Here is a 12,662-nt window from a genome sequence, read left to right on the forward strand (position 1 = left end):
TTACAAATTGATTATAACAATAGATCGTCAATTGCGAAGTAACACCAGTTTTCATAAAAATTGACTTGGTTTTTAGATTTGACCCTTTACAGGCGTGTAATTTATACCAGTATCTGTGAAGTAGATAAATGTTCTTATTTAATCACATTTTTATTCTCACTAAAACTTCATTGCTTACCTACTGATTGTAGCATCGCCGTGAAGGCTGCCTGTAATTTTTCCTCGTCGTTTTCAAAAGATTGCTTGTATTTGACTATAATACGTACTTATGCCATTGTCTAACATTTTGTATTTTTTTAGGGCCCACCACAACCCGGACAGCCATTTAAATTCACCGTAGGAGAATCTTGCGATAGAATTAAAGAAGAGTTTAATTTCCTTCAAGCGCAGTATCACAAGTAAGTGTCCCCTAATTCTTACAAGAAAAATAAAGCCATATAAGTTAAAAGTTGACAAAAATTATCCATATGTATGTTTCAATGGTTTAACATGATTTTGCTAATTGGATTTATTGCCGAATTTTTGATAAAATAATGAGAAATACACCTGAAAATAAGCTATTCGTATATCATTAGATGAGAAAAAAATCTTTTGATTGGTGTCATTATAAACCCTCTAAGTTAACATGGGGAGCAACGATCTTCAAAAAACGTTTTACCCATGTTAATTGCCTATGTTCGGTTTTGGTATGTATTTCTTTTTTAACTTTTTTCCATCGACAGTATGCGGTAATTCAATTCATTGTAGTATAGTGTACAACAAATCTTGAAATGCGCAGTTACTACACGAGTATGACAGTTTAGCGCATCTATTCTAACAAAAATCAATTGACTTCGACTTTAATAAATGAGACAGTTGGCAGTAAATGTTTAACTCGACTGGACTAAATCTAAAGTAGGTACTTGAAAAAGTAAGGGAACCTATAAATTTTCACTTAGAACTTAGTGTGTTATGGTAATGTGACACAATAAATCAATCAATCAATTATGCAAACATTTTAAAAAGAAAATAAGATGAACACCGACTTGATGTAAAAGTAGGTGGTTAAACCATTTTCACGTATACGCTTCAACATAAATTTCTTGCCATTATTTAGGTACTTAAATGTTCTAACATACAACATGGCAAACTACAAGAACTGGCAAACAACAAGAAACGGCAAGACGATAACACAATAAAACGTTAATAGTTCATAAATACCTTCAATGTGTGTGCACCCGTAGGTATCGATGTGTTTCATGCGCTTCCTCGATTAATCGATGTAGAAACAAATTTGTGCCACCTCTTGCAGTCTGATATGGTGTATCTGCACGGACCGGCTACAGAATCTTGTGGAAATATTCAATTATCTTGTTTTCCTTGCAAATTAATGCTGTAGAAGTATTTGTCTACGGCATTTAGGAAAAAATGTGACCGTTAAGGTGGGTACGCTATATATCTGGGTGACTATTTGACAATGAAACAATGAAATTTTGGGGGCACTTAAAACAAATGCTGGTTATTCGAACAATCATGATCATATTTAGGGCACTTCCATAAGAATCGAGAATTCTTAGTATTTGTGAAGACCCTGTAAGTGATTGTGAAAAATCATTATGCTCATTCGAATAAGCAACAGTATTATATGTACCCGCAAATTTTTTATGTTTTACGTCTACTAGTCACTGAGATACAAAACGTTCAAGTACCCGGCTTAGTTATCAATTTTGTTAAAATACTAATATCTCGAAAATGGTCAAAGATGGTCATTGGTCATAGTTATTGTCTGCTAAACTAACCTTAATTTTCAAAGAGGAATTTAAATGTGGAATTGGGGGTTGTCATTTAAAATAAGGAAGTTGGTATCTACTTCCGGCATAACCGGAAGTGTTAGAACACTGCTACTATTTTAAAATGGTTGTGTGTGTACATTTTTATAAGAGTATCTTTTCTACTTTCCCATATAACGTTAGTTGTCCCCTTAAAAGAAAGGTCCTGCGCGCGAAACCTGATATTATGAATGTTGAGGACGTATTTTTGTATTCCTTTCGATTATTTTAGTTTATACATTTAAACCTAATAAAGTAATAACAGTCATTAAGTGTGTAACTTATTCGCATGTTAAAAAAGGACTAAAACGAACTTTTTGTTTTCAAAAAACCAACAATCCAACAAACTATGTAGGTTTTTGGCTATGCTCTTTCCAATTTTGTGATTTTCGAAAATCTTCTAATCTCCAGGAAATTTGTGGTATGTGAACATCAAAAAACTTAGTTCTTCAAAATTAAATAAAATTAATTTGCGTTTTTTTTTGTGTATCTAGGGGTAGGAATTTTCTAGAAAACTGGAAAGGGCATACCCAAAGGCCTTGGTAAAATCGCTAATGCTATCTTGCTATTTTTTGGGGACGTTGTTCCCAAACGAAACATTTTGGACTCTTTTTTTTTGTTAAATATGTTTGTTTTGTTTCGCTCTACCTCCTAATTTTTCCAACTTACTTCCTTTAGGTTCATCTACTTTCATAGCGTAGCTCAGATGAGTTTACGTTAGTAGCCCTTAACTATGGCTACAAGGGTCCTGGGTTCGAATCCCAGATCAGGGATGGCTATTCGTGATTGTAGAGTGAGCCTAGTGGGGAAAGTAGCTATCAGCCTAACATTCCGTCCACTATAACATAAAGTCAATACAATTTTAAAAAAATTTAAAAAAATTATCAAAACCTACTCGTGGGTAACACAACTGTAAATTAAGAGTAACAGGCAGATATAGACCATAGAAGCTATGAATTAGCGAAAACCCGAAGTTTTTAGGTGGCCCATCAGGGGCCGAGATCTCGATGGAACAGACAGACAGACGACGGAAAATCGATCACATTAAGCATTACCTCAAATTCGTTGTGTTACGCTAAAAATATCCAAAATCTGACAAACATCAACTATGCTTCCGCATTTAACTGTGGGCGCTGCTGTAGATTATGGGTCGTTTCATAGTAGTCATAATTTCTCCCGTAGTGGGATGATACCCTTGATGATAGGTTTCTCAACTTTCTTAACCCTAACAACCTTATTTTTCTAATTTATTTTTACTTTATAATATTTATTTCTTTTTCAGTTTAAAATTGGAGTGCGAGAAACTAGCCAGTGAAAAAATTGAAATACAGAGACATTACGTTATGGTAAGTACACTAATTCTTTGCCAAACTACTCACGGAAAGATCCCGCATGTTTTGCAACCAAAAAACAGTTTAGAAATGTTCACATGAATAAAAAAAATCTTCATCCCCATTGCTTTTTTAAGTACCTAAAATGGTGTATTCAAACCATAAAGTAAGAACATTATATGCGATGCACCTCCAGGGAATTTTGCAGTATGAGATTCATGAAGCTTTCGGACCTTGGTGTAGAGTCCACTGCAGTTATGATGATTTGCCAAACATTACATTTTGGTGATGGTGATTGAAAACACGCAATTTCACAAGAAAAAGTGTTTTATCAACGATTCATATTTTTCTTTTTTTTTTATTAAAGCGAATTTTTAGACGAACATGATTAAATGCAATTAAATGCAAGCACGACTGTGTAAAAAATGTTTTTATTCATATTATGTAGAGTATCACGCGCAAAAGGGTTTTTTGTTAATCTACTTCGGTACATTCGAGGGTACCTACATTTCATGTCCGTGTCTCACTTTCTCATTTCACGTTCGAGTTATATAAATTTCATAGTATAGCATTTCCATTATAATTAAAAACGTAACGAACGAATTTGCAATTATAATGAAGACCCCCCTGAAAATATGCTCTATGTAACTATCGTAAGCGTATGATTTCCATCAATTGAATGTAACAAGTTACATTTATGCAAAATATAAAGTTATTAGTTAAAAGCGAACTGGCGTGACTGAAAATATTAATATCCATAAATAAAGTAGTTACGGCAGTAGACTACGGAATACATCAAAATGATAAAATCTGAACAAAATTCTTCACTATATCAACGCTTTGATATAAAAACACGCGATACTTTATTCAAATTAGTTGTGCAAATGTTGAATCTTTAATATTGTAATCTTCCTGTACCCACGTAACGTACCGAAAATATTCACTTATCAAGATTAACTAACATGAGTTGGTTGGAAATAGAAAGTAAAGGCAACTTTCCCTGTTACAATTTTTATAATACCAGTGATTAGTGCCAAAGGACAAGCAAAACATGACTCCTTCTTATGGTCATTATTTGTTCACACCATTGTCAAATTTCTGCTGTCGTGCAAAATGATATGGTTACCTACCCTTCGTGATTATCACTTTGTTTTAATTTGTGAATTAAATCATCAGTATGAACCCCTGAAAGCACCGTACTTAGCTTTGCTTTAAATTTAATTATTGTCACCTATAAACTAATATACATTTAAAATTTCAGGGTATGAGCCCTTATTTAACACTTACACAGTTGACATCGGAAAACTTAAACGCGGTAAATTCATTCCAGCGACCTGTCTGTTGATAAATTCTCCTCCAGAAAATTTACTGAGAAATAAAAACACGAAGATGTTATTTACACCATTACTGTAGTACTCACCCTATACATGCCTAGTACTACCTGTTTTTAGCGCTGCTTGAACGCCGCCCATGCATTTCCAGATTAGTAGAAAAAAGGCTAAATCTGTGTGAAGTTTTTAAAGTGTTTATATCAGTAAATCCCGAAAGCTCCCAATTTCCGTCGAAATCCTTTTCGTACCCAAATAAAAGAATCCCAGGAGTACTTCAATGATTATTGATTTCTGCTGGTTTACGAAAAAAAGATTGTGCTAAATTACACATAATGGCCACTAGTCCAGTAAATCTAAATTGAACATGGGTAACCCAGGAATTTTGGGAACATTTATTCTTTTGTCCCTTGATCGAAAAGGCCCCGAAAGAAAACTAACCCTGAGTTACTCTCAAAGTTCACCGTTTTTCCGCCATTTTGAATCATATGTTTTACCAAACAGCAGTTTTGGCTGTTTCGGCGTGAAGTGGTCGATGACGTGGAAGCGTCGATACGTGTTCTCGGGGCTTCATTTGTGAGAAAACTTTGTCCTGCGTTATGATTAAAATTAAAATTAAAATTAAAATTAAAATTAAAATTAAAATTAAAATTTAAATTTAAATTTAAATTAAAATTAAAATTAAAATTAAAATTAAAATTAAAATTAAAATTCATACCTATGTAAAATACGCGCTTCAAACTCGCGCCGGAAATAACAAGGCAACTTCGAGTGTGGATTGGCGAGCCGGATATCATCGTATCAGGATGAGTTAGTTTAAAATACTCGAAATTGAGTTGGCTTCCCTTTTTATTTCGAGTACTTTCAACCTCAGACTCACCGTTTTTGAGCTACGATCAAAAAGATTATCGAGAAAACATTTTTACGAAGCTCTGTCGACTTTGAGCGTCAGTAACTTATTTCTGACGCATCGGACGGTGATTCCAAAGATCCCCGCTCGCCGTGCGATAAGTAGAACGCGAGATATGAGCGTTAAAAAAAATCTGATTTAAAATGTCGGAAAAACGGTGAACCTTGAGAGTGCGCAAACTAAGGGTGGAGGTTTTCTTTTGAGACCCTTTCGATCGAGGAACAAATGAAAAACTGTACCCAAAATTCATGGGTCCCGAACTAGATTTACTGGCCTACACGCTCACAGTATTTTTCGGCGACGCTGACATTTTCGTAGCGAATATTCCTTGAGAGAAAATTCTCTTAATTTAGCAGTAGATATTCTTATGAGCAAATCCCTGATGGACGGGTACTTCTCAGGGACTTTTTCCATCGGAGCTTTTTTGCTCATTACAACTACTTTCGAGAAAATCAGCTAGTCTTCTTCGCGTAAGCGGATTTTGTGTTCTGAATTGTCTTGGGCGTCACTTTGGATTCGATTACTTTGGGGTCGAAATTTTTTTTACATATGTACTTGAATTTTATTATTATCATATCCTTTTTAGTAACAGAATTTTCCGCTATGAATTTTATTAGGGGCTAAATCTCCTTTACACAAAAATTTAACAATAACGCCTGTTTTTATGATAAGTACCGTATAAAATAATGTTCTCATTGTGCAAAATAGAGGTGTGTGCGGTGTTGCTTTTACCTACCGCGTCATTTTATGACGGTAGGATTGAGTTGGTGCTGCTTTAACTCAAACCCGCCGCACAAACTTAGGGTTGGAAAAAAGGCTTGAGATCTTTCATTCCACAGCGGTCGATTCGTTTAGGATATATAATCTTCGGTATCGTTACCGTTACCATAGGATTGAGCGCCACCCAGCTTCTTTAAATAGTTTCCCTGCATAAAGCTGGGACGATACAAGGGAAATACAGTGAAATCAAATTACCAAAAGAAATACTGGTTTATTCAATATCAGAATAAAATATTCTCCAATTGAATAGCGTATCTCCACAGATATAAAAATACTCCCCAATGTTCAAAATGATTGATTAAACTTAACTCAAAAGTCTTTGCAAATTAAACGTCCAATTAACCCCCAATTCTACAATGATCGCATAAAAATTACAGGGCAGAATACACAAAGGTCTCCCAACACAATATGACAACGCTCAATAATTGTTTCGATAAAGAAAAAAAGTCATAAGAAAAAGAAAAATCTTATCTGTGGATAAATGTGCAGCCGAAAAGAACTCTCCACTTTACAACCATCACCTAAAACAAATAAAAAGAGAAATTAAATCCACGCATCTAACCTGCGTGACTCGGTGATTAAAGTAATGCTCACCTAAGGGGCTAACTATGATCTCTACTTGTATTCTACGATTCAATATAGAACACGTTAATTAACTCGTACTCTACTTCAGAAGGAAGACAATGTACACCAACTCTTGCTAACACAATCAAAACTCGATCATTCATCGATCGGGTAACACTAACGAATTGCAAACAAGCAATGACGTTAATAGTTACAATATGTATCCCTTTCAAGAGGTAGTTAACGATACGTTTTACAAAAAAACAGAAGAAAAGGAAGGCATCCCCTTGCTGGTTATATGTCTCGGTTAAATACTGTTGTCCAATATTCTTATCTAATCCCCAAGCATCTCGCCATTGAAATCGATGATGGCTTACAAGAGCATATAATTCTGGCGCTCTTTTGTCCCATATATCTTCTAACGTTCAAAATTCCATAAATGTGTACTGCACTTGAGTTGAGTCATGCAGACACTCTCTCTAATAATGTTTTTTGCCCATTAATTTTTAATTTTCTTTTTAGGGTAAATTCGTTAATGTATCTGCGCATGCGCGATTCTGCCCTTTTATGTCTAAGAATATGTGTACCAAATTTGGTACCAATCGGTTCAGCCGTTTAGCCGGAAATGAGAGTACAGACGGACCGACATCATGGAGATTTTGTTTGATTCAGATTCCTGGTACTTTAAAAGATGTAGTTCCGTCAAAAAAAGTTGGGTTCAATTTTTACCCCAATACAATACCTCCCTTACTAACGTGCTGGTGGTAAAAATCATTGCTCCATCAACAAAACTATGTAAAATTTGATCATTCCTATGGCAACCTTAACTCAGAATTGAATTTAACTTACCATACCTCGCAAACTAATTGAGCAATAAATACTGCTTTCATTACAATTCCATACATGCGTAGTGTTTTCAATTTTAAATGTGTGTGATTAGAATTTAGTTACTACTGTTGGAATTCGTGTTGCGTTTGTTAATTTTCAAAAATTCTAACAGCGAAGCGTATATCCTTGGAATAAATAATCTACAACATAAATCAGAATAGGAGTGATTGGAGCGAATGGAATGTTCATTATACAGGGTGCCCTACATATGCAATAATGAGCTTGTCCATATTGAATTAAATTGTATGGTAAGACTTCGGTAACAAATGCATTATTCTCTAACTATTCGAATTGTGAAATGTACGGCACGTTTATCTGGCATTAAATATGAATGTTCGTCAACCAACAATTTACTTTGGAAAAAGCGCTTCAAAACTGACCAATATGTATTTTTATCTAAAGAAACGACAGTCAAATTTAAATGCAACATTTCTTTATGTTTACAAATTTTTATTCTTAAGTTCCCTTGGGGGTAATCGCATATATCATTTCGTTAACAAAAGAAATGTTTTTATGCCGCCCCTTGCGAGTATGTGCATAAAGCCTCGAACTTTACAACTTCTGCTGTGTATACAATTTCTCATCATCTAAACTTCAAGTGGACATCTTAATACACCTAACCCTTAATGACTACAGCGAGTTATAGTTTGGTATAAGGGGAGACTTTAATGGAAATGATGTATGTGTCCTCGTAGTTCCCCCTTTTACTCATAAACGCTTCCCTGCTCTGGAAGCGAACCCTAAATTACGCATCGCTATTGTATAACCTTTGTGCAGGTGTTGGCGATATTACCTTCGATGTGTGAATGCGATGTTTATTGCATGATATTTGGCTGAAAACCTTCACTTCACCTTATTCATTCCTCACTTTTATCTTTTAATATCTTAAGGGGTTTATAATTATACGAATTGCGACCGTAATAGACCGAATAATAATAAACCGGGGCAATTATTAATAGGTGGATATAAATGCAGGTAAGGGCAGATAATATCTACTACGCCTTTTAGATCCTGCTGTACGCGATCACGTATTTAATAATGAGGTTTCCACACCGTCTTTTAAATAATGCATGGCATTTAATGGACACGGGTTTTATATTATTCAAACGGCATTTCAATATTAATGTTAATGACCTGTGATACCAAACTTGGCATTTTAATAGTTATATACTTTTATTTATTCACGTTGTTGGCCAATTATTTATAATCGATCCATTGAAAGCATGAACGTGTTCCACTTCGTGTCATTTTTATACAACGCCTGAATTGAATATTCTTTCTTTTTCAGTACTACGAAATGTCGTACGGACTCAACGTTGAAATGCACAAACAGGTAAGCGCTTTTTTTCTCTTTATTTTCACTACCTACACATAACACAGCTACAACATACATTTTCAAAATAAAAGCTACCATAAAAATATAATGCCTAATTAAATCACACCTCCCCTAGTCAGTCACGAATGTCGAGTTTAATGTACACGTTGCCTGCACCCTTGCGTAAATATACCTATCATGTATAGTGGTCACGCAAGGCAATTAACGCACCCTTACTTCATATCTCCCCTAATCAAACAGTATGCTGCGCCTCCACCCTCTATTTACATCCTGATCTAAGCGTGCCCTCACGTCCCCAGCTTCATTTCAAATTCAGATTATTTCATATCCAGAGGGTGATGTCTGATTCACTTTATAAGCATACTTAGACAGGGTGAACAATTTACGGGGGTTTAGGGTTCAGCGGCGCTAATGTATTAAAATTTATTCGTCAATGCTAAATTTCCGACATATTTGTACTTTCCACGAAGATCGTCGAGATTTGAACGCGATTGGATGAAAAAGGAATTATTCTTGACAGATATATTAAAAGATTCTATTTCTACATTGAAGGGGTTTCGGCGGTAGCAATTTCAGGAACCTTTTATTGAAGTGAATTGGGTTGAAGGGTTTGCAGAATTGCGTGCACATGTCAGTTTGTGGCATTTCACCCTCGTAGTTTCATTGTTTGCGACGGAGTGGCGTTTGGTATTGTATTGCCTAATGTGGACACTTTTTCTAGTCATAAGATCAATTTGAATTCCGCCGTCAACATAGCGAATGCGATTTTTAACAGCTTATAGTGAATTAATTTCCGCCAATAACACAATCAAATCAACTGTATAAATGTAATTAGGTACGCATACCTTATTGCCTAAACTCAAGCCGCTTTCAAACGCGTATAGGATTAAGTTATTTGTGTAGCTGTGGGTAGGTATATCGATAATGTATCTAATTAACCTCTATTTGGAAGACACGTGCAATAATCGTGACGATGCGGTCACATTTCCCTTACTTGTGGAAAACCACTGGTTCACGTAAAACCATGAGTTCACGTGTTAGCACGCATTTGAAAAACTAATGATCAAAAATATCAAAGCCTTCATTCTAAGTAAAGGTTATAACAAGTCTCTGAAGTATAGAACAACGCATTTTAGTTATATCTAAGTTATTAGTTAATTTAGTTTAATTTAACAGTGAAACAACAATCTATAGAGATGACCAGAATTAAAATTGCTTTTCCATTTATCTAATTTTAAGAATATGGAGGGAAGGGGTAATAAGGGCTCTGGAAAACGCATAAATAAGTTTGAAAGAACTATGGAAAACTATTAGAAAAGGAAAACTATGAGTGACATCATTTCAGTGTTTTCTATAGATTTATTTCTGTTTTCCAGAGTCTCTTAGGTGTTTTAATAATAATAATAATAATATTTATTCATGTTTTATACACGTGTGCATGTACATTCGTCAAAATCAACAATAGAATTTACATAAATCAACTAGATAGACACTTCATACGATTAAAATTATAAGTCAACGAGAACAAACAAAATTACACTTTAGGAACTCTTCATACGAGTAGAACGCTTTATCATTGAGGAACTTTTTAATTTTATTTTTGAAATCTCTAGGAGTTAGTATTTTAATTGTATTCCTCTAGTCCAATTGTTCAAGTAATCTAAGCCCTTCCCAGATCTAGTAGACTCAGTTCTGGAAAAAACTGCTTTCGAGAGGAAAGTCTTTGGAAGAAGGGTGCACAATTTTGGAAGCTCTAGAATATCTGGTAATGCGTTACAAATGTATACAATCAAGTGTGAGACTTCGAAAAGTATATTGACTTCCTAGTGCTATCGGTTGTAAGTTCCTTAAAAGTTTTCCAAGACATTCCTAGACCTAGACCCTTCATTGATGTTTTTAACCTAAGACCATCGGTTGGTAAAATTGTCTTTGCGCCATTGTAATTATTAGGTTGATTATCACAAGTTACTTATTACATCGATTTCAAAAATTTTATATACCCTTGGCAACAAGGAGCTTTTAGAGGAGCACATTGATATAATAAAAAGAGATGAGTGGTTGTGATGTACAATTTTAAAGTTCATTAGCCTACAAGTAATTTCGTAAAATACTTTTTAAAATTTTTCGAGAGTGTTCTAGGATTTTCGTGCCGTGTATCAAAGAAAACGGTTCCTTTTATATCCCCCAGATCAAAAATCCCTGATTTAACAACCCAGGGTTCTTGAATGGGCAATGTTCTGCTTTGTTACGAGAAGGCATCTGCCTAAAGTAACAGCAGCCGCCCTAGAGTGTTGCAGGTTTATGTGTCTAAAATTCTCTTTCATATGTAGAGAATTACCTTGTTGCTAAGCATGCACTGACCACAGGTTTCCTTGGCAACCTGAACGGTGATGCTTCTCTTGATATTTGCAGTTGCCTCTGTAGCAGCTGCTGATGTTCTACTGAAGTACTCCACACCTCAGGTTCGGCAGGGTTACTAACCCTTACCTTTAGAGAGGAAAACCCATAACTGAGCCTTCTCCCCTGCCGAAAACTATCCCTCAGGTCTATGTGGAAGAGACACCAGCTGCCTACCTTTGCCCAAGAATTTTAAACCCCCAAGCGTCGCTTGATCGCCATAAGGTCGTCAGGTTCCCCCGGAACCCAGATGACCTCCTCGCGGAGCCTAGGAAGGCGGTCAACCTGCACTACCTTTAGGTGTGCAGCCTCCCACGATCCACAATTGGGGGAGGTTGCTAATTACCTCCTTCAACCACTTAAGGGAATGGTTGTTCTCGCACGATATTCTAAGGATCCTGCCGGAGTGGCTCCCCTGAACATGGGTGTTAGTGTAGCGCCTTTTTGGGCGCTGGTCATATCCGCTTGGTTAGCCGTTAGCCTACTCAGAGTGTTATTGGTATTGACTTTCCTTTGCTTGTAGCTACTATTGCGTGGTGCTCCAGTCTTACTGACACCCGCCTTTGGTTGGGACTGTGGTCCACTCTTCTTCGTCGGCGTTGAGTCATCTGACCTCTACATTTTTTCTCTCCGCCTACCCGTGTCTGCCTGGCCGGAGTTAGTTCTAGGGGCCTGCCTCTGGGTCAGGGTTGGGTTACGGGAGATGGATGGTTTGGAGATGGCTGTTGGAGTAGATTGACCCATTTGGGCCAGCCATGCCTTCTTTCTCCATTTCTGCTCAGCGCCGGAGATGAGCTTGAGTTGGTGTATTGTCGAGGCTCGAGACCTGTAACACAGGTTAACGGATTTCCTAGGACGCACCCTCTAGTTTATTGTTTTTGTGAGTCTCCATGTCAGAACTACTGCCCTACAGATGCCAGTCGGCGGTCTGACCCGCAGTCCTAAGTAAAATTCTGTCCAAACTAGTGTGTTATCGCCACTTCAGGTAACTTAACTACCGTTCATCCGCTATTACGGGTCGCCTCCCCCGCCACAAACACGAAGGTATTGTTATTAGTCTGGATTCTCATTGGTGGTCGTCATACGCTTGATCTAGCGTTACACGTCCCCTTAATAATCACTGCACCACTCAAACCCCGCAACCGCGTCAGGATCCAATACTGCGGGGTATCATGTAGGGGCTTTGCAATGCAAAAGTACGGAACCAAAAATTAGCTGTGGCCGTTACAGAAAGTAAAACTAAAATACAATCAGTCACAATATATTAATAAAAATGGTCCTTGACAAGAAGTTATCTTGGAAACTACATATTGAATATAT

At 36.4% G+C, this 12,662-nt stretch overlaps 1 protein-coding gene across 1 annotated transcript in view; it reads left to right on the top strand.

Annotated features, from left to right (window-relative positions):
* Positions 1-259: 259 nt before the first annotated feature.
* Positions 260-12,662, top strand: part of LOC116163440 (transducin-like enhancer protein 4) — a gene marked incomplete in the record, with an annotated part of 32,771 nt that continues 20,368 nt past the window's right edge. The window contains 3 exon segments of the mRNA XM_031477348.1: positions 260-398; positions 3,091-3,154; positions 8,898-8,942. Coding sequence (XP_031333208.1) covers positions 3,152-3,154; positions 8,898-8,942 — 48 coding nt within the window.

This window comes from Photinus pyralis, unplaced genomic scaffold (genome assembly GCF_008802855.1).
Source record: "Photinus pyralis isolate 1611_PpyrPB1 unplaced genomic scaffold, Ppyr1.3 Ppyr1.4_LG2, whole genome shotgun sequence".
NCBI lineage: Eukaryota > Metazoa > Arthropoda > Insecta > Coleoptera > Lampyridae > Photinus > Photinus pyralis.